A 27,780-nucleotide genomic window follows, 5' to 3' on the forward strand; every position below is an offset into this window, starting at 1 on the left:
GAACTGGTAATTCGATATGACCAGAATGCCCAGCGCAGGACCAAGAGTTCTGGCGACAAGTGGAACATCTAAACGGGTAATTCTGTCAGTGTTTCTGGCATTTAAGTGCATCAATGCATTGCAAAACTGAAAGGCCGAGCATACATATGATCGCCCCATGCGCCCAAAGCAGCATCATATAGACCGCCTGGTATTGGGTTATTGAACGAGTCTAAACTGGGCGTGTTGTAGATTCGCTTGACAGAAACCGCCTTAATCTCTTCATCGGACATTACTCCAAAGTCAATTCCGCCGATGGACGACGAGACGGGAATAGCGAAACTCGACATGGCTGCATGCTTCTTCCGACCTGCCTGTCTGTGTGGAAGGGAGAGCTGCGCAGTCGGCGTCCGCGGTGGTTGTTGATTCTGGATAACTTTTTTTTTTTTTTACACTTTTCGGGTGTAGCTCAAATAAACTTTTTTTTTCTGCCGCCTGGCGCCGACTTTGCTTTATCAGCTTACATAATCATGTCTGTTCATGCTCAGTTAAGGCGGATTCAGTGAGAGACCCCAGCAATAATTAAATATTTTGCTCCAGGCAACGATGTATACCCTATAAAAACTGCCACAGACTGCTCACTGCGCTAGAAATCTCGCTCATACTCATGTCCTTCGTCCTTTTCATGCTTCGATAAAAAAGTTTGGAAATGCAGTTATCTATTACGTAATCATAGCTTTACGCTGCTGACATAAGCCATTCAACTTACCGCGCGTTTCGTGGACAGTCTCTATCAATCTCCAAGCTTCAATACACAAACTACGTACCAACACCGATTTCCATGGCAGGCACCTCTACCGGCGGGTCTCTCAAGAGATCTCACCAGCTCGACGATGAGGGCACCTCTCAGAAGAGATCGCGCTCGAATAATGGGTCTCCAGCACCCCAAACACCTCCCCCGAAAGTCGATATGGCGAAGGCGATTGCAGAAGCCAAGGCAAAGGCAGAAGCTGTTCGTGCTAGACTTAACGCTCAGGGGACAGGAGGAGCTGCCTCATTACCTACGGCGGGTCCTTCGGCACAACAATCTGGAGGAGCATCGCCGGCTATGTCTAGGCTTGAACAAATGAAAGCAAGAGTTGCGGCAGCTACTGGGAAGCTAAATACTTCTGCGGCTAACCCGCCCCAATCTGCCCCCAGTTTTGCTCCCATTCCTCCTTCTCCGGCTAATGATGATAGTATGATGAGGGCAAGAGGGGGACTGGATGTCGGTTTGCATCCTGCACTCCTTGGAGACAGCGGGCAAGACAGTAGAACCACAAAAGGGAAACAAGCCATGCAGCCGAAATTTGCAACAACTATGGCGAACTTTCGATCTGAGTCCTTTACTCCACCTAGTCGAGGGAAAACGCCTCTTGATTTATCTGGGCCATCCATAGAAGAAACTAGGAATAACCCATATTTTGATCCCAGCTTTGGCTCCAAGTCTGTAGCCGCACGACCCCGTCACACGCGCCAGCTTATCTTTAATCAAAAGGGGAAATATATCCAACAAGCTGCAGCTCTGAGACGGCAGGCCCAGCTCGAAGCTATGAAAAAACGGATTGCAGAGCGAGCTCGGCAGGCCGGTATAGATGAAGACCTCGATGTTGAAAAATCCTACCTTGTGGCTGCACCTCCGGCAATTGAATGGTGGGATGAAGGGCTCGTAAATGGAACGGATTATACTGCAACCGACGATCCCAGCAAGCTGAAGATTGAAACTCCAGATTCAGTCATTACGATATATATACAACACCCAGTCCTTCTCGAACCCCCGCAAGACAAGAATATACCCGCTCCGAAACCCATGTACCTGACCCCCAAGGAACAAGCAAAGATTCGTCGACAACGACGTATGGCGGATCTTAAAGAACAACAAGCTAAGATCCGTCTTGGATTGGAGCCTGTACCCGCTCCGAAAGTCAAAAAGTCAAATCTTATGAGAGTTCTGGGTGAGGATGCAGTCAAGGATCCTACTGCTGTTGAGGCTAGAGTCAACCGTGAAATTGCTGAGCGTGCACAAAAACATCAGGACGCCAACGAAGCTCGAAAACTCACAAAGGAGCAACGGCATGAGAAATTGGCGTCAAAGCAAGAATTGGATGCCGCCAAGGGTGTGTGCGTGTCTGTCTACCGCATTGACAGTCTTGCAAATGGCCGCCACCGATTTAAGATCAACAAGAATGCAGAACAGCATGCACTTACTGGCATCTGCATCATGCACCCCAAGCTCAACATCGTGATTGTAGAGGGGGGCGCCCACTCTATCAACGCTTATAAAAAGCTGATGTTAAACCGCATTGACTGGACCGAAAATTCAGGTGCCAACTCCGTGCGAGAAGGTAACCGTGAAGCGCTGACTTCTTGGCTGGCTGCGGAAGATGAGAAGGGAGAACTCAAAGACTTGAGTCTAAATACCTGTACATTAATCTGGGAGGGGGAGGAAAAGAACCGAGCGTTTAGGAAATGGGTTGGAGCTCGAGTATGCGAGACTGATGGCGCAGCAAAGGATCAGCTAGCAAGGGCAAAGATGGAGAATTTTTGGGCTCTAGCAAAGAGTATGAAACCTACATAGCTATTTTTGTGGAAACCCGGTGCTTGCAGTTGTACCATATACTCGTGCCTTCGCGCATACCCCTATTGGGTACGCCTCATCATATGAAATTACCACTGATTAATACCAAATTTATATAGGGAGGTATATCAAGGTAAACTCTATATCTTAACTACTATAAGTATAATATTTCCTCTAGATATATAATAGGGTCCTCTTTACCAGTAAATAATACTTTCTAATATATTTGTCTAATTTATTTAACGAGATATGGTGGATAGAGGGTAATATATAATAATTTCCTATATAATTTACTAAGTAGTAAGAAAGTAATAATTATTTAATTTCCTTAAGAAGAGTAGGTTCCTTAAAAGTAAAGAAGACCTCTTATATATTTAGAGAGAAAATATAATGCTTATAGTAGTTAAGATATAGAATTTACCTTGATATACCTCCCTATATAAATTTGGTATTAATCGGTGGTAATTTCATATGATGAGGCGTACCCAATAGGGGTATGCGCGAAGGCACGAGTACGTATTCATAATATCTAATGGTTAAACAAATGAGCAGTAATGAGTACTTGTTCACTGTGTACTTCTATGTTAATGACCTGCGGGAGTCGATAGCTTAGGGATTTTGTCAATATTCATTAGTTAAAGGTATCCGCTAATATATGAATCTAAAAAAAACAGGCCCATCAGTAACCTGTACGCCCACAAACCGAATTACCTATACATGTGGCCTCGCGCAAGAGAAAATTCCCGCCATTCAGAACCATACAGCAAAGAAAACTATCAGAAAGTTTAATAAAAAAAAATTGAGAAAAACAAAAGGGGGAATATTTATATCGAAAGATTGGGAGTGGTGAGTGCAAATGGCGAAAAAATCGAACTCTTAATTCGGCGGCCATATATTCAACCCATGGTGGGTTGCATTATAAGGAGTGACCTGTGCCTTCAGAGAATGCCATTAACAACATATTTAGATGGATATATCAAGGCAGATCTTAGAGTCAATTTGTAAATTATACGCTTAACATCTCAGGATTGCCAATCAAGTGGCATAAAACCCATAGTTAGGCATGTATGGGTCAAGGAAATGCTCGTCGAGATTGAACCCATATGCGCCCACCATGTCGGATATTAACATATTCGAAGGTGTGAAGCTAGTACTACTCTCCGCCCCACTGTCCATAATCGGGTTGGTCATGTTGGTGCTATCAGGAGAGGTGTTTGCTGCAGACCGGTTCCATGCTTTGAATCGTTCAAGCATTTTGCCAAGTCCTCTCGAAATATGGCGAGTCAGGTGTTTTTCTCCAGCACTTGCGCGTGTAATTAAATCGATAATTCTTTCCACCAAATGCTGTACCTGGCCAGCATCCACATTCAGATATCCTGTATTCCAGATAACAGCAACTTTGAGCAAGAAGACAGCAGAGAACGTAATCATGGTGTGTGTGAATATTGGCACACCCACGACTGCGTCACGTAAATCTACCTCCTCTAGAACGAGGTTGAGGGTAGCCATGGCCGAAGATATGGCTACATTTGCGGCTTCCTCACGCTCCGGTGAAAACTGCATATTTGGCGAAATGGCACGAAGTGCCAGGGAATTGAGCTGGAATCTAGCAAAATGATAGTGCAGAACAACTCCCTTCGAAGGGTACGTTCGGACATATGGGTTATCAACTATAAAAACAGTTAGTTCAAGTCTTAACGGCCTTGATCCGATAATGCAGATATCATATGGTTTGAAACATACGAGACCGGGGCTGCCACAGCATCCTCCATTGCTCAATAGCCCTGTTAAAAGACCGCAGTTGCCCGAAGTCAGATTCGGTCAATGCTTGCTCGGTATCTGACCCATATATCCGATAAGCTTCCGTCAAAATGACAAACAATGCCACTTGAGCAATAAGACGAACGTCTCCTGGAACAGCAGATGGAGATTGTAGAAAAGTTTCGTAATTTTTAATAGCAGCGTCTTCATGGATTGAAGGAGGCCTTCCATATGCAATGCTAAAATGATGTTCACAAACATAGATCAAGTACCAGAGCTTAGCACGCTCAAACTGATCAGTCTGGCCCCTGGTCATCTTCAAGAAACTGTGATGTAAGTTGATTTCAGTTGCTATCCGCACGGCTTGTCCGGAGAGCTTCCAACTAAGATCTGGCAGCCAAAATGCACCAATGCATCTGGCGCGAATGTCATCCAGTGTGTGATAGCGTGACAAGGTGGCCGCTCCAATCAATGAGACAAACTCATTGTAGCATTTGTTAAGGGTATCTGTCCGGTTGGGAATATGAAGTGCAGACACTGTTAAAATTGCCGCAGATAGGAGTGATGAGGACCTCCTCACAGAGGATAGGTCTGAATGTAACAAAATTATTCCACCCCAGAGAAGCTGGTTCAAGGTACGGCGAAAGTAAGCAAAAAGTTCCTCCGCCTCGTGGAGTGAAATGCAGCCTCTCGAAATGAAATCCTCTTCCATCAATGTCGACTTCGGTTTCCCAACTTGGTTACTTCTTAAATTACGGAGCTTTGTGACTTCATATAGAGTCCCCATGGGAGCAGGTACCAGATCAGGCTCTTCCGGCATTGGTTCCTGAGAATTCTCTCTAGTCATGTCCAGTGACTTGGTAGCATTCATATCATTAACACGAACTTCGCTGGACGCATGGTTTGAAGTAGAGCTTAGGTCGGAAGGCGCTCCAGGCGAGTGAGTCAAGTCAAAGGCTGAGAGCGAAGGGAACTTGTTCTCGCGGAGAAGATATGACACAGCAGCCTCGAGGCGCTGCATTCTATTTGTGGCTTGAGCCTTCCAGCTATAGCGAGAGAAAGGGACGCATGTCAGTCAAGTTTCTTTGCGGAAAGCCCAAAAATAAAAGGAATAACACTGGCTGTAACCCACTTAACATCATCGTCAACGAATCTCTGAGAGAAGTCATTGGCCACGCATTTGGCACCACTTTTAAGGCACTTGGTGCAGCTGGTTTCCCCAGGCTTCACCTCGCACTTAATCTTATGCCGCTTGCATTCTGCACCTGTAAGAAGACTTAGTATCGAAGATATCGAGGCTACAGATTTATGGCACAGGCAAACTAACATGCGCGAGCTTTTGATATCTTGGGCGCAACAATTGTGTGAGTCGACTCTTCTCCGTTGATCCTTGGAGGGCTAACCGCCTCGTGGGACCGCTTCATCCCTGTCGGTTGTGGAAGACTCGAGAATGAGGGCGACACCAGGGCGTGAGTCGCATGAAATCCATGTAATCGCGAGGGCCAGTCAGGCTGGAAACGGTGTATTGTGTCTCTTTAGGCACATCGGGTGCTGGCTTAGATACCTTAGCGACTTCTGCTCCCTTGCGCCAGGAGAACGAGCAGGGAGGCAAACTCTTGCTCCACCCCCACAGCTCGTGCAGCGTCGTAGTTAGTTAGTTTTTCCGCCCCGATCTCGTCTCTCATCCATTGCTTCAAACAGCCCCAAGAGCATCGTCTCAATGGCTGACGCCTCGCTGGCTGGTCCTGGACGAGCGTCTTGTCTGTCTCCTGGAGCGCTGGCAGAGGCTCAGCAGAGCGATGTCGTCCTGCATGCCGAATCAGGAAATTGGTCATGTGACCCCGCGTTTTGTTCGCGTTTTGGAAGGCCGGCTTAAGAAACAAACAAAACAGCGAGAATTAGCACCACTTGATATTCATTCACGTCTACGATACAACTAGTAGATGGCCGTGGAGGAGGGGAATGGACGATGGATATGGACGCTGACGAGATGGCAGACGGGGCCTGCGCGAACCCCTTGCTGCTAGGCTGGCTCAAGCAGTGGTATGACGAAGCCTTGGACAAGAACATGAAGGGAGCATCCGCAGTGTATGTAGTTATGGCTGTATAAAGCTGGGTTCTGATGGCATTTCCGGATCTAATACCCTTTGAAATAGGTATAAAAAGGCCTATAACTCCATGAAGGCGTGTCCGTTAGAATTCAGTCACCCATCAGAGGCACAGCAGCTGAGTGGACTCGGACCTAAAATGTGTGAGCGCTTGACCGCAAAGCTCAAGGAACACTGTGAGAAGCATGGGCTCCCCATGCCAGAACGACAACAACCACGGCAACAGGGTGAGTTGCTAGGTACATTGACTGGATTATACGCAAATAACACTAACAACATACTATGCAGTCAAGAAACGACCATCTGCAGACCCTTTGCAGCAGGAGGAAGGCCAAGCGCCGAAACGACCCAAGAAAACAAAGCCATATGTGCCAACGCTGCGTTCGGGGCCTTATGCACTCCTCTTGGGCCTTGCTACCGTGGATCAGAGCTCGTCAGTAGGCTTGACCAAAGACCAGCTTATAGAAGTTGCCCAGCCGCATGCCGATGCCTCCTTTACTGCACCCGCGGACCCCAACAAGTTTCACACTGCTTGGGATTCAATGAAGACTCTTCTTAAAAAGGACCTTGTCTATGAACGTGGTAGACCATTGAAGAGATACCTACTTACAGAAGAAGGGTGGGAAATTGCGACGCAAATACAGAAGACGGTTAGGGCAAATTCACAGCTCCCTCCGGATACCAGGACTACCATGGTTAGTAGTTGTGCCAGTTTCATAAGATGAATGTCACAGTTAACGCTTTCCAGGATAACTTCATAAACTCCGGAAACATACAATCATCTCGACCACTGAATTCTACAAATGAATCAATTTCAATCGATGTTCCGCCATTGTCGCGAGGAATTGTGCAGGGATCTAGATTTACTCTTCCCCGGGGCAGCTTTACTATTGAGATGGTGCTTGATTACCGGGAAATACGCTCCAGGCAAGATCGAGACTATATCTCAAACGAATTAGTCAAGCGAGGTGTTTCGCCCATAGTCCGGCCCCTGGAAGTTGGGGACATTCAATGGGTTGCAAAATGCAAAGATCCTAATTTTCTTGCACAATATGGCGAAGCAGGCGACGAAGTTGCTCTAGACTGGATTGTTGAGAGAAAACGGCTATCTGACTTACTCGGCAGTATAAAGGATGGTCGCTTCTACGAACAAAAATTTCGCCTTCGCCGTTCCGGCATCAAGAATGTCATCTACCTAGTGGAAATTATGACCCTTACGAGCGCAAACCCAGTGACTGCAAACCGCGATATGTCTGCTATCGCATCTGCCATAGCCTCGACACAGGTAGTCAATGGCTATTTCGTCAAACAAACCAATAGTGTTGATGAGTCGATTCGATATCTTGCCAAAATGACGCGGCTGCTTCGTGAGATGTATACTGGGTCAGACGCTAACACTCCAGTGAGGCGTATAGAAGTTACGCCAACATCCTGTATAGAGTCACAAAACGAATATCTATTACATCTCGAACGACTACGCACTGAAGAGCAGAAAAGAATAGATACATCGCCGACGTCGAACGCCTTGGAAACTACCTATACCTTGACGTATAACACATTCTCAGCTCTATCGTCTAAATCAGATATGCTTACTTTACGTGATATCTTCCTAAAGATGCTTATGTGCACGCGAGGGGTCACAGGTGATAAAGCTCTCGAAATCCAGAGGCGATGGAGTACTCCCCGTGAATTCGTCAAATCATTCGAACGGGTTGGGCCCCGAGGGCCCGATGGGAAACCTTCCCAGGCCCAGAATGATTTAGTCGCCTCTGCTTTAGGCGGGCTGATCGGGAGAAAGAAGATCGGTAAGGCATTAAGCAAAAAGATTGCAGAGATCTGGGCTCCCTGAACCTCTATTGTCAGTTATGGTTGCATTTGATACCCCTTTTGTGCATGTCAGGTTGGTCATATGTTTTAGATTTTGTATTTACTTGGGTTTACTGTTTAGTGTTCCTATGTACCCTAGGTGCATCTCAGTGAAGCTTTACTTTTACGAACTTCAATCGTCCTAGATTTCTTGCAAATCCTAATTCCATTTCTACTAATAAGACACTACACATGGTAAAGCTTTCAATATACCTATTGCATTCAATGTAGTTTACTCTGCGTTCACATCTCTAACTTCCCTATTCATTTTATATTAGATGTTAAATACTGAACTAATTGAATAACTCGGAAAACCTCCAATATTTCAAATAGTTTGAAGCTGCTCCCGGGCACCGATTGTACATCCCAACAATCGCCTTACTCTCCTAAACAATCGACTAATTCCGGCTGTAAATTCCACTCTGAGAGCTAGGCTGCTACAAACAACTGACACGCTGCTAAGAGCCATGGCAAGAGCAGCCCAAACAGGATCTAGTCTCCAATGGTTGTTCATAACTATTCCATCACGCACTGTATGTCCACTGACAATGGGATAAAAGACTCCAGCGGCAACCGGGATAAGGGAGACATTATATATTGCAGCCCACAGGAAATTCCACCTTACACGGTTAAAAACACGGCGACTCAGCTTGCAGAGATCAAGAATAGTGTTTAGATCTGAGTTGAGAAGAATGAATCCTGCAGTGTTCACGGCAACATCAGAGCCTGATGCCATGGCAATGCTAACGTCCGCAGCCGCGAGAGCAGGGGAATCGTTGGTACCATCACCAACGAAAGCAACGATGTTTCTCCTGGTTTTGGCTTTCGAATTTGTAGAGAGCTGGGCCCTGATCCCTAATTCATTGTTCTGCACCTTTTTAATATATTCCGCTTTTTGAGATGGGAGGACATTTGCTATGACATTTGACCTAGGGATACCGAGCACTGAGGCTACAGCATGGGCTGTAATAGCGTTGTCACCTGTGCACATATGGACATCGATATTCCTGGCCTGGAGCTGGGACACCACCTGTGCAGCTTCCGGGCGGAGGGGATCAGAAGTTGCAAATATAATGGCTGGTGCAAAATTTGCCGTTCCACTTGCTTTACGTATAGAAAGAACTGCAGATGATTTGCCGGCAGAATGATATCGAGACAGTATGCTGGGTAAGAAATATAAGTCTGGATCTTCTCCACATAGAAGGTCGACTAGGCGCTGATTACCTATCGATGCTTCGTACTCAAGTGCTTGATCATTGCCATCTAGGTGGACTGTAAAGGAACCTTTCATTCCATGGCCGGGTATCTCTTCAATGGAAGTTTGTTTAACAGTAATAGCCGTTTTGTCAGAACAAAATTCGACTATGGCCCTAGCAATTGGATGAGTACTGCTTTCTTCTAGCGCCTTGCCTAGTGCCCATGCAATTTGGCGATCACTCTCATCAGTAATCAGTACTTCATGGTCAGACACCTTGAGAGCACCACCCTCGGTGAGTGTTCCGGTCTTGTCAAAAACGATGGAATCCAATCGGCTTGCTTCCTGGAATGCTTCTCCCCCACCCCTTACAAGGATACCTCCTTTTGCAGCCAATCCCCCGCCGACGAAAAGGGCCGTTGGAGCGGCAAGGGCGAGGCCGCATGGGCATGCGACAACAAAGACAGCAATGGCAAACTGCAAGCTCCAGAAAGGCCAACCTCCTTGTTCTGAATCTAGAAAGTCAGGAGGAAGAACTCCGGATTGTCCCAAACTAAGCCAAACTATGAATGTTAATATAGCAATCAAAGTAATCATAGGCACGAAGTATCCGGTTATAGCATCAGCAATACGTTCCACTGGTGCCCTTTTTGCCTGACCTTCCCGTACCACCGCCACTATTTGGTCAAGCATAGATGTGCTCCCTAGATCAGTAATCTCAATTGATACCGGTCGTCCAACATTGACTGAGCCTGAGAAAACTTTGTCTCCTTTGGATTTTGTAGCTGGCATCGATTCTCCAGTAAGAGAGCTTTCATCGAACTTGTAGGAGTCAGTCCCGGTTACATTTCCATCAGCAGGAGGGGATCCTCCATGGGGAATCACGACAATGTCACCAATGTCTATCAGATCAACAGGAACACGTTGAATTGAGCTATGATTTGGGTCAGGCTGGCCAGAAAGAACGTGGTCAAGAACCAGGATGGCATCAGAGGGTCGAAGTTTGCCCAGCATGGCGACTGCATCACCGGTCTTTGCTTTGCTGTATGCCTCAAGAGCACGACCAACCAGAATAAAGAGCGTTAGAAAGACGACCGTATCAAAGTAGGTTACTATCTCTCCTGACTCGTGCCCCTTGGCAGGTATACGGGACTTCAAAATAAGGACAGCCAAGGAGGCGAAATATGCAACCATTGTCCCAGCAGAAATGAGCATGTTCATGCTACCAAATCTGTAGAATCGTCTGAGTATAGGGACGCGGCTCCCCGGTCTCCATAAAGCCCGAATCTCTTTGAAAGCACGAGCATGGAATACATCTGTACCGAAAAACATGACGGGAGTGGTGAGGATGAAAAGAGCCCATTCTGCGCGAGAAACTGAGCCAACCCACATGGGTTCCTCGAGATACCTTCGAATACTGTTTGATTTTGAAACTATTGACATCCATAATATACCAATGAGGAATTCGGGAATACCAACAATGAAAGTGAAAAGAAGCCGAAGGAGAAGCCGTTTTTGTTCATGCATTTGCATAGCTCGAGAGCGGTCCTCGATGGTAGGCGGGTGGTACACACTCGCTGTAAAGACTTCATTCGCACCATCAATAGTAGCAATGATATTTCGTATTGTAAGCGTTGGAGAGTTTGGGGTATATGAAAGAGTGAGAATTGGCTCTTCTAAGGTGAGTTCCTCAATAACTGTCACTGCTCCCTCCGGAATTCTTCTGAGGACATCGAGAATCCTTTGAGGGCAATGTGGACAAAACATGCCCTCGACTTTAATCTGGATAGTTCTCTTCTTTATTTTCTCATCGGCAGTGGAAGAGTCATTGCCGATGGGCTTGCAATCCACAATGGCAGCTTCAAACCCCAAGTCATCAATTCTGGACATGATATCCTCCAGGTTCTCCTTCCCCTGGAATTCTATCCTCCCTGAGTTTCCCAGGAGATTTATAGTAGCATTGGTAATGTGAGGGCAGGAGTCCAGTGCCCTAGTAACAGACCCCACACAGGAGCTACAGGTCATACCCTTGATGCTCACATTTGCGACATAAGCATCCTCGAGACAACTCTTTTTAGGATAAACCTTCTCTACCGATGCCTCGAAACCGATATCTTTGACCTGGGTTGCGATGTTCTCAATATTTTCTTTTGGGCCGCGGAATGCGACTTCAGCAGTATTTGTAAGGAGGCTAACGGTAGCCGAGACAACGTGACTTGAAGATTTAATTTCACTTGTGACCGCATTGGCACAAGATGCGCATGTCATTCCACCAATGCTCAACTGAGCTTCGAATATCTCATCGCCAGTGCTCGGCGGTGGTTTTGCCACATCTTTTGAGGATGGCGGGACTGCCGGGGAAGTGGCTGCTGATCGAGGTATAGGCCTGGATAATTGCGGGTTTAGTGTTCGTCTCGGCGCCTCTACCGCAGAAATAACGCCGCATTGGGTCGGAGGGGGTACTTCTAATTGGTCTCCCTTATGAGTCTGACTGGATCCAGCACCAAATTCCTCTCTGCAGACCAGGCAGTTTTCGATATGATGCGTCCTTCGAGTATCGGGAGAAACAGACCGCAGCCTCCCTAGTACCTTTCGGGACTGAGGAGAGTTGAGGATACCAGACTCCAACCATGTACTACCCACTGACGAGGAAGTGTCCAGGTCCCCGACTTTGACGCCGGACTCATTATAGGTATCAGCGTGGTATACTTCAAACGCAGCATCCGAGAGAGCCTTGACTAGATCCGAGGTATTTGTTTCGGAGCCATGAAGGACTGTAACTTCGTGCGCGAGAATGGTGATCTCGACGGCTTTGATGTCTGGGAGACCATGCAGGACTTCCTTTGCGTAGGCCACACAGGAGGCACAGTGTATGTTATTGACAAGCAGGGTGGTCTTGAGGTCCTCTGAGGGTATCTTTATCCTGGGAATAGGCAGCTTTGGAGAGCCAGAGCGGCAGCATGAGGATGTAGTCTTGTTGGTGTCTGCCATGGTGATAGACGGTTCAGTGGTAGCGGCAGCTGCAACCAGAACAAGAGGGTAGAGTCAAACAGCGTGACTTTGCTTGATGGAGATGATATACCAAGGTATTCGGTTGCTCGATTGAATCTGGGATGGCAAAACTGTGGTGTCATCAGGCCATATATAGCTAATCGGCGTCAGGCAGAGTAGAAGGGAAGAGAAGATGTTCGAACCAAGAAATCTCCCAGCTCGACGTCGAGCGTTTTTCGCAGTATTTAACCCCATTTCGACAGTGGTTTGAAATCAACATTCTTCTTGTCATAGTGATTTCATCATCTCCTGCTAGCCAGTCAGCTAGCTAAACGAGACACACTCGAGAATTACGGAGACTGCCATGAGGCGATGGGATACGATGCAGAAATTTGCCGGATGCACAAATCGCGCGGTGTTGAATGGAGCGGGTGAAGGGCTAAGGGTTTGGCACAGCAAACGGCATCCATCGTGGACCCAATGGAGCCCCAGAGAAGCCGTTTAGAAAACACGAGAGAGGAGTGCAGGACTGGGATGTCGCTTCTGACTCGCATATGGTCCAGGGAGACGACAGTGTTGATGATTTTCGATAGTTGAAACTATCCAAGCGGTTGGAGCAAAACGCCAGGTCTCGCGGATGTACCTTTTGGCGTGAGAATTACGCAGAATGATACCAGGAAAGGACTTTTCAGCCGCGATTCTAATTATTTATCTGGCTTTTTGCATACGCTGGCTGGCAGGGGTTTCTTTTAGACGTCAGGCCAGAGATGGGATACGCTTGTCTACAGGCGAAGAACAACACATCATACGGCCTATATCCTGCAAGCTGCACCCGGTGCGCCGTCCGAGATGCTAGTTACTGTGAGCACGGCCATACCAAGGACGAAGGATTGAATCTTCTGCATGGGAATTGAGCCATTGTCGACCATCACCATTATCCGGCCAAGGTGGTTGGTTTACGACCGTATATACTCCGTACGTTGATATCAGTCCACCAGCAGAATCGAGACCAGCTATTGTTACCCATTGTTCGTGTGCTTGATGCACTTACCTGCCATTATTCATACTTCCGGGGAATCGGGATAGACTGTTGCTGCTGCATCGTCATCACCCGCATCGACGGCTTGGTTTAATGGACAAATCATACATTCTTTCTATGCGATGACACCCTCAATCCTGGCAGTCAAAGGCCTACTCTTTGGCTCTGCCGCTCAAGGCCGGTCCTGTTGCTTGTTCTCTCTGGTCTCTTCGGTGTCTTCTTCACCCTCGGGATATGGAAGAACGAGTTCCTCACGGCACCGCTACTGCCGTTATCCCGCGAGCCAGCCAGTAGTTTCTATCCCACTTGAAGAATATCCAACTGGTCTCTAGGACCCCGTACATATGTCCCATTACATCTTGAACGAGCCTTCGAGGGAGTGGACGAAATCTGATGGATGTCCCTTCCTTGGCGTGTTTACTGGCACCAGGATAGCTTCGGACTTTCTAGCATTCATTTAATATAAAAAATGTGTTGTCTCCCAGTAGCCTGCATCCAGGTGGCCTTACTAACATCGAGTCCTGACCCCTTGGTTATACCTCTCTCTGCAGGTCTGACAGCATAGCCGTCCCTGGAGAGGAGGCATGTAACACCACCGCCATCCAGGAATTGTGTTCTTGGGATCATCCGGCCTGATTACCCTTGTGACATGCTGATCTTGAAACTTCTCTGCTGAGCTTCTCCCTCTGGACCCAGTTGTGCAGAGCAGATGTTGGCAGAGTACAGAGTAGCTCGTCCAGGCTGCCTGGCGGTGGCATCCAGGGAGTCTCCCCGTCACTTTCAGTCACGCTGAACTGGTTGACGTCTCGCCCTGCAGCTTGCACTTTCCGTCGACCAAGCACTATACCTGCAACACCCAAACCACCCCTGGTAATTCTCCTTCCATCCTCCAAAAATAAAGCCGCTCTTCGATGGACTGATAGTATTTAATATTTCAACAATCATCACCGCCAGTTCTCGAGAGATCAAACCAGGGGAGGAAAAACAAGAAGGAAAAAAAAAAAGGCTAAACTTGTCACGGAATCGAACTTGGGTGGTCATGGCTTCCCAATCAGGCCTAGCGCCACAGCTCTCCTCCGCCACCAAAAGGCGCAAAAAAAGAGCATCACGTGACTGCCTGACTCAAGCGGCTGCACCACAAGGAGCGAGGCGGGCGGGCGGCGGCGAGGCGAGAGACGCTGCGCCGGCCTTGCGCATTTTCTGACGACTTCGACTTAAGAGACAGACGTTGACAATTTGATATAGACCGTTGGCACCGGACGGGGGATTTCAATCCTGGGATTTACGGCGCATTTACAGATCCTGCTGCGAGGCCTCACTCCCCTGTTACCCGCCAGTGGGGATTTCTTCCCCTTGGTGAGTCCAACACAAAAAAATACCTCTTGCTCCTGGCTGTCAGATCTCCTTACATCGTTGTCAAGCATGAGCTGATATATTCTCTGGACAGCCAAAATCAAGCTATAGACTCCTACGAAGAACCAGGCGTGTATATATATAGCGTTCATCCATTACCAGGCCCTTATGGTTGGTGTTAAACCAACTCCCCGTCTCCCTCCGCCAGGGAAGGCCGGGATTCGACGGCCGCCAGTCGAGCGTCTAGCAAGCTTGAAAAGGCCTAATCCTACTCCTATCCGACGTCCACAGTCTATCCATGTCCCTCAGAACCATCAGCACCAGCACCCGCAACAGCAGACACAAAAATCAAATACGACCGTACCTCCCAAAACATCAAAATGTCCGAACCCAAGTTGTCCTGATCCCAACATAGTAGAGGATGACGGACAGAAGGTCTGTGCCGGGTGTGGTACTGTTATCAGCGAGTCCAATATCGTCTCAGAAGTTACATTCGGCGAAGCTTCGTCAGGAGCTGCTATCGTTCAAGGAACCTTTGTCGGTGCAGACCAGAGTCATGGACGCAGCTTTGGACCTGGATTCCAGCGTGGTGGTGGCATAGAAAGTAGAGAAATAACCGAGCAGAACGGTAAGCTCTGTCCCTCTAGGTGTATGTGCGAATGGCTTGAGGAATCTAACATGGTATAGGAAATCGATATATTGCGCAGCTCTCCCGGGCCTTGAACATCCCAGAAAGTGCCTCAAAAGCCGGAGGGCAAGTATTCAAGCTTGCGGTAGGGCTTAACTTTATCCAGGGACGTCGAACAAAGACCGTAGCTGCGGTAGCTCTTTATATTGCATGTCGGCGTCAAGATGGAAACACAATCATGTTAATTGACTTTGCAGATGTACTTATGGTAAGCGGGGGTATCCCCATCTCCAGTATTTCCCCCATAGCTAACACTGCTGTAGATCAATGTATTCAAACTGGGTAGAGCATACAAAGCACTACTTGACGAGCTGAAACTGGGGGGGAACCATTTCATCATGAATCCAATCGACCCGGAAAGCTTGATCTACCGATTCTCAAAACAGCTAGAATTTGGCCCTGCCATGATGCAGGTTGCCAGTGAAGCCGTCCGAATCGTTCAGAGAATGAACCGTGACTGGATGATTACTGGTAGACGGCCAGCAGGCATATGTGGTGCTGCTCTCATCCTGGCTGCACGAATGAACAACTTCCGCCGTACTGTCCGTGAGGTAGTTTATGTCGTCAAGGTTACGGAACTAACCATTCACCAACGCCTAAACGAGTTTAAAGCTACAGAAAGTGGTGGTCTTACCGTTGATGAGTTCCGGTCTGTACAGTTAGAAACCTGTCATGACCCACCTTCTTTTTCGCACTCCAAGGACAAGAAGGCTGCATTACAGGGCAAGAAAAGAAAAGCTGCTGAAGTGGAAACCGGAGCTGATGCTGGGCGGGATCAAGTATCTCTCAGGGTGGTCCAGGCCAAAGCTCCTCGGGTTGACGCAGATGGATTCGCCATCCCCGAAATTCCCATTGATCCGGCTCTGCTAGCCTCCGATAAGCAGCAAGAGCCGTCCGAAAACTCCGGTGCTGTTAACGAATATGGTCTTCAAAACGACGGGAAACGTTCCAAGCCTAAGGGCAGTAGAAGCGCTCCTTATCCTGAACCTACGGAATCCGAGCTGGCCTCGGAGTCTGCTTTGGAAGACGAGATGACAGCCCTATTGTCATCCAATTCCGACCTTGTCAACAGCACTGCCAAGCCAACAACAGATACTACCAATACTGAGATAGCTCAACCTAAACCTACCGAAGACGGCGATAAAGATGCCGACCATCAGGATACCGAGCCAAATGCATATACTGACGACTCTACCACTCCACCTAAACCACAACAACCGGTATCATCAGATGTCGAAATTAGCCCCTTAGAATTTGAAGACGACCCGGAAGTGCAATTCTGCCTTCTATCTCCCGCCGAAGTAGAAATTAAAGAGCGAATCTGGGTTCATGAAAACAAAGACTACCTTCGTACACAGCAAGCAAAAGCACTCCGAAAAGCCCTTGCCGAAGCTGGCTCAGATCCTTCAAGATCTGGCGCCCATCGCCCACGAAAACGCCGCAAGGGCCGTATAGGAGATGTCACATATCTTTCGAGAGAATCAAAGAATGCAGACGGTGAGTCCGTGGCTGGATCACGCGCCTCGACCCCAGCAGAAGCAACGAGGCTCATGCTTGAAAGACGTGGATTCAGCAAGAAGATAAACTACCAGCTTTTCGAGCAGATGTATGGTGACAATGACGAGGCAGCCAATGAAGAAGCCGGGAGCATCATTACAGTCAAGAGGAAAGATAGTGAAAGCGACGCCAGTCGCCGAAGCAGAAGTCGCAGCGTTAGCGTCAGCCGAAGTGTTCGCGGCTCAAGCATCGCATCTGAAGGAGGAGGCATATTTGGTGGACGGGCGTCAGGAAATAGGTCGAAATTACTGAAACCGATCCGAACACCCGTGAAATCTACCATGAAGAAATCTGCTGCTCCGGCAGTGGTGCCAGCTTCGACCAGCCCAAGTAAACCGGCTGTTGAACCTACATCCAAGGAAATCACACAGCCGTCAGCGTTTCAAATGGTACCTAAAGCTGATGTAGAAGCGACGGTGACAACGGCTCCAGCCCCGGCTCCGGGAAAGCTGAAGTCGCAGCAGCAGCCCACGGACCCCAACGAAGAGATTCTAGGCTATTTGCCAGATGCCGAAGAGGATGAGCTACCTGCCGGGGCAGAGGATGTCGATGACGAGGATGAAGAGGAGGACGACGAGGAAGAGGAGGACGATGGTGTCGAGGCTGCGTTTGCCGGGAATTATTATGACGAAGGGAGTGAAGGAGGATATGATGATGATTATTTCTAACGGTATTTAATCGAATGGTCAAGGATAGAGATGCATCTTCAGGGGTGTACGGCGAAATTGCAGGTGTTTGGCAATTGATTAGCGTCGCCTGTGCCGTAACCACCGAGACTCATATGTTCTTATAACCCATTTACTTCTCTAGTAGAATCACGGAAATATATAATGGCAAGTAGCTGAATGTTAGGAGAATAATTAATTTTGTTCTCAGTATTTCATTGGTAGTTTTTACAGCGGTCGTCTCATGAGTTGTATGGATCAATAATGGCGGGTAGAGAGCCAGTGATCAGCTGGTCAACAACACTTAAGGGATATGAAAAAAGGAAGATATAGAAACCATGTGAGACTGGCGAAAAAATAGAACAAGATAGATGAATAGATAGAATACCGAAATGTGCGGAAATAGAAAGAAGAAAGAACATTGAGTGACAAAAGAAACCAGCTTCATCACCTTAAATACGTTCCACATGCCGATCCGGGGTTAGTCGGTTTAGCTGATCCGCAACATCGTTCGATCGTCAGTCGTTCGAATGGCGTCCATCTCTGTAGCGTTGTGGCTGGAGGCGTCTAGTCGATTTCCATCTGGATGTCCGTTCCGGTTGAGGTTCCTGTTGTTCCCATCATACATCCGTTCATGCCACCGGTAGCAACCGGGATTCCCTTGTCTTCCACTTGCCGTTCAGGCGTCTTTTCAGCTGCTTTTAATACTGCTGAGCCAGCTTCGAAGGCAATTGGTGAAGACTGAAGGTTACGAATTGAAGACTGCCAGTCCCTGCCGACCAGTTGGCCTTCAATAAGGTTATCGTCGAAAAGGTAGAAGTATCGCTGGGCGGCACTGTCGCTCTGATGCTGACCTTTTGGAAGGGCGGAGACAAGGTAGACATTCAAGCCACGATGCTTAAGCATAATTTGGGCATCGTGTAGGTGTGTGGAGAAGTGGTTGTTGATGTATTTCTCCCAACCACGGATGGCAGCAACCATATCTTTGTCATCGTTAGCCATGCGTTGCCAGCTGATACCTAGTAGTCGAGTAGCATCATCAACATGTGGCATTTCGGGCCCCTTGGGGGAAGATCCGGATCCGCAAACGTCATCCGTGTTCGATTGGAGTTTGTTGGCGATTGACAAGGCGGTTATGTCATCGTAAGCAGAAGCGGTAGCGTCGAGCCGTTGTGTCTTCCGACTGGGCAGAGGGTTAATATGGTCATGGTTGACGTCAGTGGTGATAGGAACGGAGATCCGGTTGCTAACTGCTTTCTCCTCTGCTTTCTCTTCATACCAGGTCCCTGTCTGGCTGGATGCGGAGACGGCTAGTCCAGATTTTGGATTGATGAGGACCATTCCTTCGCCGTAGATTGGTTCCTCTTCTAGTACGGTTGGTGGAGTGAGTGCCTTTTGAACAGCAATGTTATTATGGTGGTCATTATTGCCTAGGTCGAATTCGTCTCTCGATCGTTTGCGTGACGGTGCAGCAGTATACTGAGTAGCATTCAAAGGCGTCTGGCGGCCTATGAAGGACTTGGGTGGCCCAGACTGAATACCGTCTGCATGAGCAGAAGCATGATGGGGAAAGCGGGAACCGCCGGAATGGGCAAACGAATGGTTCATCGAGTCGGTAGGCGCAAGCTGATTGGTCTGGTGAAGCTGAGAGGGCGGAGGCAAGGCGACGGTTGGTCCGTTGAAGTAGTTGTTGAAGAGAGATGGACCCATGGTTGATCTAAATAGAAAAGAGGAGAGTACTGTTAAAAAAAAAAAATGTCGGAAAGGGAAAGCTGCTAGACAATGCTGATAAGTAAATCTGCAAGATTGAAAAGAGAAAGTTATTTCGTTTTGTCTTCTTCTTCCTTTGTGGGTATCCGCCGGATTAATAGGCGCAATGTAGAGAGAAGAGGCTGGCGAGGTATGAGGATGGGGGATGCCGAGGAGAGCAGTGACGTTAAGAAGAGCAGGAAACATAAAATGAGATGCGCCGTGGCAGAGAGGTCCACGGGGGGAGAATAGTTAAGCGAGCCACCGTTGAGACGTTGGAGGCGGGCCAGTTGGTAGCTGTCGGTATTTTGACGTTGAGGTTGTAGGTTGTAGTTGGAGAGAAAAGAAGTTGAAAGTTGGGAAAGACGAAGAAGAAGAAGAAGGGCTTAGTCAGCAATAGCCTTGCAAGGACAACCCCAGATACGGAAAGGAGCTACCTCGGTGGTACTTTCCATGCGCGGCATTAGACCCGCAGGAAGCAGGTCCCACCCCCTGTTGCCTTAGATAGCCAATGGGAAGCGACACTCGTGAGCTTATTCAGTGCCAAGGACGGAGTCACAGCCAACAAGAACTGCATTCTCTTGTGGCCAAGACGTTGCAGCCGGGAGTGGCTGGGCTTAAAGGAGAAGCGCGATGGATCATTGTCTTAGTCAGCAAAGACGATCTGGGGCAAGTTTAAACGCTTAGTAAGCTTATCTGTAGCCCAGAAATTCTTTCTTTTTTCATGACTGATGGAAGGAGCTTATTTCTTGTTTGCATTGTTTGTTGCTTGTGTACAAAGAGCTGAGAAGGAAGAAAGGAAGAGATAAATAAAAGCAGGCGGTTTTGGAAAGAAACAGCGTCTAGTGTTTGAATGGGATAAGAAGAGCAGAAATAGTGAAGGGAAGTAAGTAAGAAAGAAGAAAAGCAGGACGTAGTGAAAGCAGTCGCCTTGCCCGGGTGAAAGGAGACATGATTACAAGGCATTTGTTGTAAAGTTGTACAAACAAGAATGAAGCAAGAGCTTAAAAAGTAAAGGGGGAAAAAGAATGAAAAAAAAAAAAAAGCACATCTTCCCTTCTCAGTTTCTAGAAGCCTTCGGTTTCCTCCTGTCCTTTTTGTGCATATCGTACCATTAATAAACCAGCGAAAAAGAAAAGTAGACAGCACGCGGTGTCCTGTGATGCAGTGAAATCAGTTCGTAAATGGGTTTTGAAACAAAGGGAGTCGACGTATCCATCGATCCCTTTTCCACTTTTTAGTCTAAAACGCGGAGAGAAGACAAGGCTTTTTACTGCCCGGAGACTTTGCCTGGAAGCATTCCCTTGACAACTTTGGGGTCAACGGAGCCTCCGAACTGGAACATGAGGATGACGAGGACGAGGACGCCCATTCCAATGAGAATGAGGCGACTTCTGGCCGGGTGAGTGGAGGAGTACTCTGCCCATTGGCGGAGACCTTGGTTGGTGTACTCTTTCATCTTCTCGACGCCGAGCTTGTAGTAGATCAGACCACCCAGGGCAATGGTATAACCGAAGAGCTGGAGAGGAGTGACGGGAGTCTTCCACCACAAAGCAGAAATGGTGACGAGAAGAATATCCTTGAGGACACCGCAGAGGGTCAAAACAAGAGAAGAAGTTTTACCAATCTGTTTATGTCACGTTAGCATTACACAAAGATCAATATTAACCTTGCGCATATAGATACGTACCAGGAAAACGACGGAGACGTTGAGAAGGAAGGCAACCATGGCGTTGGCCAGGAGGGTGATAACACCGGCCTTGTAGATATGGTCCATAGTCAAGTCTGGCACCTCCATGAACAATGCAACCACGCCGTTCATGACAGCACAGACTGGGGCGAAGTAGTACAACGAGACCAAGGGGTCCATCTTGTACTCAGCAGCGCTAAGGAGCTGCTGCACCATGACGAGACGAGTAGCTTCGAAGACGATACCTGCAATTTGGAAGATAAATCCGATCATGACGAAGTGGATCTCGCCGAAGGAGGCAATGATAACACCAATGACGATGAAAGATACATTCATAAGCACTTTCATATTAGGTGGAGAGATGCTGAGGGCCCAGGTGACGAGCAACACGGCAACGGGGGTAGTGGCCTATAAACGGCTAACGTTAGCTTATCATAATCTTGTTGCGATTTTAGTATATAGTAGGAAACCTACCTTGAGCATCTGAATGAAGGCAACGCTGAGATAGAGGTACGTCTTGTTTCCACAGATCAAGCTCAGACTGAAAAAGAAGCCAATTGGCACTATAGCACGGAGGTAGACACGGCCAGTCATCTTAACCTTCTTCCGTCCATCGAGGAGGTTGGTGGTTCGTGCTAGTACCTGTGTCATGAAGGCCGCAAACGCAAGATGCCATGTTGTAAGGATGACGGCTATTGATATGGGAGTCAGGATAACTCTATTTCACCAGCGGAGAATAAAAAGACGTACGGAATGCTATAATCACACGGTCAGCAGTCTGGTTAAACCGGGTAAAAACAAAGAAAAAGGATGTCAAGACGACTTACGGAATTTGTTCTGCTTCTTATCGAGCAGGTCCTTGTTGAACAGAATAACCGCCGAACTCAACGTAATCCAAGCGCTGCATGATTCACCGTCAGCACCACACGTCGTCCACCGCAACTCTGCCACAGATAAAACTCGGGGTCGCAAGCAGAGCAGAGGCAACTTACATCACGTAGAATGCCGGATGGAATGAAGGCTTGGGCGGTTCGCTCTTCGTCGCCGCCGGGTTGACGGTCGGCAGTGTCTGGCTATCGTCCTTTCTGTCATCTATCTCCATGGCCATGGCCGGCCCAGCGGCAGCACCAGGCTGTATCTCGCCGGAGGTCCTGGCCTTCTCTTGCTCGCCCATCTTCTGCACGGCACTGGACAGTGAATGAGCCTGTAAAGCGACGAAGCGATGGAAGTCGAACGGCCGTGACCGTAGGAGGTTGCTCTGGCCGAACGCGTTGGACGCCAGGGCAGTATCGAATGGCGGTCCCTTGGGCGGATTTGTCACGGAAGGGAGACGGTCAATTAGCAAGATGAGACTGTTTTCCGACCCTCTGGATGGCTGTACTCGGGGTAAAAGGGGGCAAGGTCAGGAACTTGTCTGGCTGTCTTTTAAAATATACCACGATCGAGCAAGGGAGGGAAAAAAAAAAGGTGCGTCGGGAAGTTTGGCAAAAGGAATTATGCAGGTTAAGCAGTGAGATAAGTAGTGATGGGCGAAGGGGCCACGCAACACGCTTATTAAGGTGGAAACGGCAGACTATTCAGTCATATATATACGGAGTAGACGCAGCTTTTTTATCTCGACAGAAGACATACGACGGTGGCATGCATGGCTCGGTGTTCTCGCTGTCTTTGTTGTTGCCCTGCTTGCTAGTTATGTGCAGAGCAGCTCGGGGTGGTGACGATGGAGGCCGGTTCATGCCTACATGATATCCTGCTCCATGTCCCGAATATCAACATCAAGCTGGCCATGGATATACCCATCTAAACCACTACAATATATATCTAATGGTCTGTTTTGGAACAACTTCCAACCCTCCTGCCAACGCCTCCCCCTGTGCAGCCCTGTCTTGTCTTATTTCTGTGTTCCATCTTGAGGGCTAAAGCAGGTTCTTCAAGAGGAGGAGGTATCTATATACGAGTAGAGGATATGAGTGAGCTTTCCTACCAGCAGCTATGCTATCAAAGTTACTCGAGTGTGTTCATTTCCTTATACCTGGGTTGCTAGTTATAAAACTAAAGAGATCTACCCCCTTACAAGGACGGTCGCAGTCTCAATAAGTCAGTTTCTGGACAACTTCATCGTTAAACCCCTGCATAAAATTACCGGGCATCTCCTCAATAAAGGCACGCTGGTGAATCAACTCTGACTGGCTAATGTTGAGAAACTGGTGAGTGGTTGCCGGACTTCCGTTGGAGCAGACTCACTCCCATCGCCCGTAGCCTGAGTTCTCAGTGTCCTACGCTTTCCCACATAGTACTGCGAATAACCGCATACCCAGGCTTTGAGGCTAAGTAGGAAATAGTGAATTGCCTCTCAGCACCGCACATCTCACATCGATAGCATAGTGGAAGCATTTCTCGTGCTAGCTTCTCTTCCTTGAAGCCGGGCCAAAGATGGTGGCTTCTGCAACTGGTAGCGTATATTGCCTCTTGCCTCGACTTCCTGCTAGTATGTTTGTATTCCACATACGAGGTTCTCCTGAAGATCAATTCGAAGTTCCCTGCGTTATTGATGGCCTTTGGCCTGATATGTACAGCATGTGCGATCTTTCTTTCCATGTCTCTCTTGAAATAGGGCGTCTGGGGTATCATATAAAGCTCATTTCGTTTGTAGCGAAGGCCTAATCTATAGTGATTAGCAAGCTCTTTTATTTGTCTATAGTACAGACGCCGAAAGTTCGGGGCATAGTCCAGTTGAATGCCGTTAAGGTCACAGGGCGTTAGGCCGAAAAAACCCTGTAGCAACCGATCATGATATTTACCGCATTCATAGCAAAGGACGTATTTCGGGAAGTCCAATTCCAGGTGCTCGAGAGATCTGGCACGGTACAAGGCAGGCTCCTTGTTGAGCCTTTGTAGAATTCTTCTCCCACTGGTGGCTTTATAGGCTGCTCTACAGGTAAGTGAAAAGGCCGCTGCATCGTCAGGAGGCAGGATAGAATTGGCAAGATAGCAAAGAACATCATCGTTTAGTCGGTGAAGAGCTGGTTTCAACCATCCTTCTGGCCAGAAGCTGTCCTCAGATGAACGAGAGTCTTCGGCTTTAGACCCGCTGACGGTATCCCATTCTGAATCACGATCTGACGCTTGCGAGAGTTGTTCGATTTTCTCTCTCTCTTCCCCTTTTGCTTTATGAGCTAAGCGGCCGAAGAATACCCAAGCGCGATATAGATGAAATCCGAGGGTCTTCATTTTGTGTGGCACTTGATCTGTGGAATGAACTGGCACACATCCGCGATTAAATGGTGGCAATTGATCATTCTTGAGATGGCTCGTTGGAGATTACTGGGTAGCAGGAGTAAGACTGCAGATACTTGATCAAAATGGGCCTTCTGCAATGAAATTATCCTGAGGTCATTGCTTCTATGTACTACCTGTCAATTGTCAATTGTGTTTCGCTTTTAGTGTCAATGTTTGTTGTCTTTTGCCACAATTTCGGAATAAATATCAGAACCCAAGTTGTTGAAACTTGTAGGGCTATGATGACCTTTAGGAGCAAGCGTTCAAACGCAGGTTGTTTGTATGCAATCATGCTTGCTTTACAATGTAAGGTATGGACTTAAGGAGGTAATGCTATAAGATTGGCTCTTTTTTGGTTCACATACTCCGTACTCTGGACCATCAATTCTAGTAATCATCGTAGGAATAATCATAGCAATCGTCAGGCGAGTCTCCGTAAGAACCTCCGTAGGAATCATCATAGCAATCATTATAGCAATCATCAGGCGAGTCTCCGTAGGAACCTTCGTAGGAATTATCGTAGTAATCACCCGTGGTTTCACCGAAGGAATAACCATCTTGACAGTAGTCATAAAAAATCGTTACCATAGAATCCTTGAGCATCCACCAGCTCAATAAAAGTTCCTGGAGAAGTGTGGGGGCCTTCAAAATCTTCCTCGTCGTTGGTATAAGATTCAGGTTGATACCCTAAGGGCCCACTGTTGCTACCCACAAGAATGAATAACTAGCCACAATAACAAGACGAATAAATCAATTCTAACCAAATTGGCCCAGTACAAATCTGCTCTTTAACCTTAGTGATAGAGAAATCTCCCCCTTGCATATACTATTCATCAAGTATTGGATTTGTAGAACTCACCAATCTTCTTCAGATTCATAATAACCACAATCCTGACTACCGTTGTAATAATTATCAAACGCTCGGTTGGCCCAGTGATCAGCGTCACGGTTTTCCTCTCTCGGAACATGCTGAAATTCGACTTTTATACCGGATCGTTCCAGAGAGTCTCTTGCTGAACTAAGTTGTTGGAAGAGCTCTCTATTAACCACTGACTGGCCATTGGCAGTCCGGTATCCATTTGACTCCCACCTACGACTCCATTCGTTGACGCCTTTGACCATGTACTCAGAGTCAGATCTGATGGTTATATGGCGAGAGGAACCTCCGTCCATTTCTCGTGCCTTCCATGTTAAGACCATGGATTCCAGCAAGTATCTCCGCTTTTTGGTTGCTGGGATTATCCAGGCTCAGGGGAATGCTTTCGTTAAATCTCGATCCCTGGTCAACGAATACACCTGCAGCAGCATCACGGTGTTCTCGTCCGTTTCCCCTGCATGCTCCATCGACAGATATAACCAGTGGTTGCGTGTTATCGCGAGGTTGACCCTGGGCACGATCACCCAGTCCGTAGTATGGTGAGTTGTCAAGAGTCATCTTGCAATGAGCCTTTTGTCGTCTACGTGGCGTCTAGGTACAGTGAGAAACGTAGTTGACGGCCTGGGCTAGTGGTGAAGCTCAAGCTTGGGATTGAAATGTTGTCGTGAGGTTATCAACAACAGCCATTCCCAAAAGGAACCATCGCGCCCAAAGGAAGGCGGCTCTGGGACTTGGTATCAGAGCATCAGACGCTGATACCAAAGGGTAGTTTTTTCACGCATACAAGGATATAACGGTGGATGAAATGGAATACCTGACAAGCTTGTAAATCAACGAAATACGGAGACTATGCAACTTCATCAATATGAGCGTAGGATAAAACGCATAACGCTCCTTATACGACGTTGCAATGTCACTGTCTAAAGAGATAATCCATTTCATATTCAGACATAAAATTTCAGCGATTGCTGGCTAGTTACTTTGTCAAAAGACAAGTAGCAGTAAAAAAGAAGGAAAAAACAAGGGGAAATACTCGTTTAGCATCGTTAACGTCGTAGTGGTTAGTTAATATACTTGGATAAGGGCCGCCGTGTGTCAAGCGCTGTATTTGGAGTAATATCTCTCGATATCAAACCGAGGAACAAGGAGGAAATATAAAGCTTCTGGGTTTTTGATAACTAGTTGTCATGGTATGATTGGTCTGTCGTTTGAAGGTCACATGCATGTGCATGGGTTATGTTAGATGACTTGCTGGTCGACGAGATTCAGCGTGCCAAAGCATCCCTTGCCAGCTGGTCCGCTTCCCGATTGTGTTCTCTGCGGACGTTCCAGAAGTACACCTTGACATGGAATTCGGCAAGCTCACGAACGCGCCAGGAGAGTTCCTTGAACAGGTAATGGTTGGTAACCTGCTGGCCGTCCGCGTTGATGTAGCCGTTTGCTTCCCACCTGTCAACCCACTGGGTCAGCCCGTTGACCATGTATGCAGAGTCCGTTTTGATTATAACTTCGGTCAGTGATTCTCCATCGACACCGTAATCATTGATCTCCCTGGCGGCATCGAGTCCATAAATGCCTGCCGCCAATTCCGCCTTTTGGTTGGTTGCCCATGATGAATCGAGCTGCATAGAAGCGTTGTAGTCAGATTTATTGCCCACATAGACCCCGATGGCAGCTCGGGGGGCGGTCGCTCCATTCTCCCTACATGCTCCGTCAACTGCGATGATAATCGATCTTAGATTAGGCTCCAGCTTCGAGTAACGTCGGGACAGTGAAGTCGCACGGGTGGTGAAGACCATGTCTTCGACTGGGAACTCTATCAGGGACGGTTGGACATCTTGTCCGTACATTCTCTGAGGCTCGAATTTCCAGCATGGGATTGATGTGCGTCTAGCGCCCCTAGCACCGCCTCGATGCGCACTAGACATCTTGTCTTAACGGTGGTGACTAAGAAACAGATTATGTACTCCGTACGCCGATGTGAGCAGAGAGGCAACGAAAAGAGGCGTTGTGGATGGGCTGTTGACGCCGGGTTGACGCTGGACTGAAGTTGTCACTCAACTCTCAGTCCTCGAATCTCCAAAAACCTGTTTCCCCAAATTGGAAAGGGGACTGACGCCTCCAGGGCTGATGTTAGATCACGTGAAAGTAATATGTGATGGGTCTCAAGAGACATCAAATCTCATTTCTATAAATAAGAGCTGATAGGCACGAGGTGGAGTAATACGAGGGACAAAGACATGTGTCCGCTAAGTGGAAAGAAAGAATGATAGAAGCCAGTAAAAGCCAGCACGAGGGTTTGATAACTATTATATGCCGCTTTTGCAAACAAGTATTCCGCTCATATGAGAATGCAAAGGAAAAAA

At 47.7% G+C, this 27,780-nt stretch overlaps 8 protein-coding genes across 9 annotated transcripts; 3 read left to right on the forward strand and 5 right to left on the reverse strand.

Moving 5' to 3' along the window:
• The first annotated feature begins 383 nt into the window (after positions 1-383).
• Positions 384-2,795, forward strand: TERG_07474 (uncharacterized protein). Its single transcript, XM_003231806.2, has one exon. The coding sequence runs from the start codon at positions 821-823 to the stop codon at positions 2,594-2,596; it is 1,776 nt and encodes a 591-aa protein (XP_003231854.1). The 5' UTR covers positions 384-820; the 3' UTR covers positions 2,597-2,795.
• An 836-nt stretch (positions 2,796-3,631) lies between these two features.
• Positions 3,632-5,781, reverse strand: TERG_07475 (uncharacterized protein; the record flags this gene model as incomplete). Its single annotated transcript, XM_003231807.1, has 4 exons — positions 3,632-4,266; positions 4,340-5,403; positions 5,490-5,622; positions 5,685-5,781. The coding sequence occupies 4 exons, from the start codon at positions 5,779-5,781 to the stop codon at positions 3,632-3,634; spliced, it is 1,929 nt and encodes a 642-aa protein (XP_003231855.1).
• A 545-nt stretch (positions 5,782-6,326) lies between these two features.
• Positions 6,327-8,314, forward strand: TERG_07476 (uncharacterized protein; the record flags this gene model as incomplete). Its single annotated transcript, XM_003231808.1, has 4 exons — positions 6,327-6,445; positions 6,514-6,692; positions 6,754-7,160; positions 7,214-8,314. 4 exons carry the CDS (start codon positions 6,327-6,329, stop codon positions 8,312-8,314), a joined length of 1,806 nt encoding a protein of 601 aa, XP_003231856.1.
• A 342-nt stretch (positions 8,315-8,656) lies between these two features.
• On the reverse strand, positions 8,657-12,517 carry TERG_07477 (uncharacterized protein; the record flags this gene model as incomplete). Its single annotated transcript, XM_003231809.1, has 1 exon — positions 8,657-12,517. The coding sequence occupies one exon, from the start codon at positions 12,515-12,517 to the stop codon at positions 8,657-8,659; it is 3,861 nt and encodes a 1,286-aa protein (XP_003231857.1).
• A 2,266-nt stretch (positions 12,518-14,783) lies between these two features.
• On the forward strand, positions 14,784-27,772 carry TERG_07478 (uncharacterized protein; the record flags this gene model as incomplete). Of its 2 annotated transcripts, XM_003231810.1 has the most annotated exons (3): positions 15,078-15,537; positions 15,597-15,805; positions 15,861-17,822. In XM_003231810.1, 3 exons carry the CDS (start codon positions 15,078-15,080, stop codon positions 17,820-17,822), a joined length of 2,631 nt encoding a protein of 876 aa, XP_003231858.1. The 2 variants fall into 2 exon arrangements, with proteins under 2 accessions (XP_047607245.1, XP_003231858.1); XM_047750394.1 differs by having other exon boundaries at positions 14,784-15,805; positions 15,861-27,772.
• On the reverse strand, positions 18,387-19,775 carry TERG_07479 (uncharacterized protein; the record flags this gene model as incomplete). Its single annotated transcript, XM_003231811.2, has 1 exon — positions 18,387-19,775. One exon carries the CDS (start codon positions 19,773-19,775, stop codon positions 18,387-18,389), a length of 1,389 nt encoding a protein of 462 aa, XP_003231859.2.
• On the reverse strand, positions 20,839-24,489 carry TERG_12551 (uncharacterized protein; the record flags this gene model as incomplete). Its single annotated transcript, XM_047751497.1, has 7 exons — positions 20,839-21,195; positions 21,259-21,666; positions 21,733-21,950; positions 22,009-22,014; positions 22,086-22,159; positions 22,251-22,633; positions 23,539-24,489. 7 exons carry the CDS (start codon positions 24,487-24,489, stop codon positions 20,839-20,841), a joined length of 2,397 nt encoding a protein of 798 aa, XP_047607246.1.
• TERG_07482 (uncharacterized protein) lies at positions 24,925-25,972 on the reverse strand (the record flags this gene model as incomplete). The annotated part of the gene is made up of 4 exons (XM_003231814.2): positions 24,925-25,040; positions 25,123-25,235; positions 25,397-25,675; positions 25,701-25,972. The coding sequence occupies 4 exons, from the start codon at positions 25,970-25,972 to the stop codon at positions 24,925-24,927; spliced, it is 780 nt and encodes a 259-aa protein (XP_003231862.2).
• Positions 27,773-27,780: the final 8 nt, after the last annotated feature.

Source organism: Trichophyton rubrum (genome assembly GCF_000151425.1).
Source record: "Trichophyton rubrum CBS 118892 genomic scaffold supercont2.10, whole genome shotgun sequence".
Taxonomy (NCBI): domain Eukaryota; kingdom Fungi; phylum Ascomycota; class Eurotiomycetes; order Onygenales; family Arthrodermataceae; genus Trichophyton; species Trichophyton rubrum.

Coding starts and splice junctions, on each gene's coding strand:
- TERG_07474 (XM_003231806.2), top strand. CDS start 821: ATGGCAGGCACCTCTACCGGCGGGTCTCTCAAGAGATCTCACCAGCTC.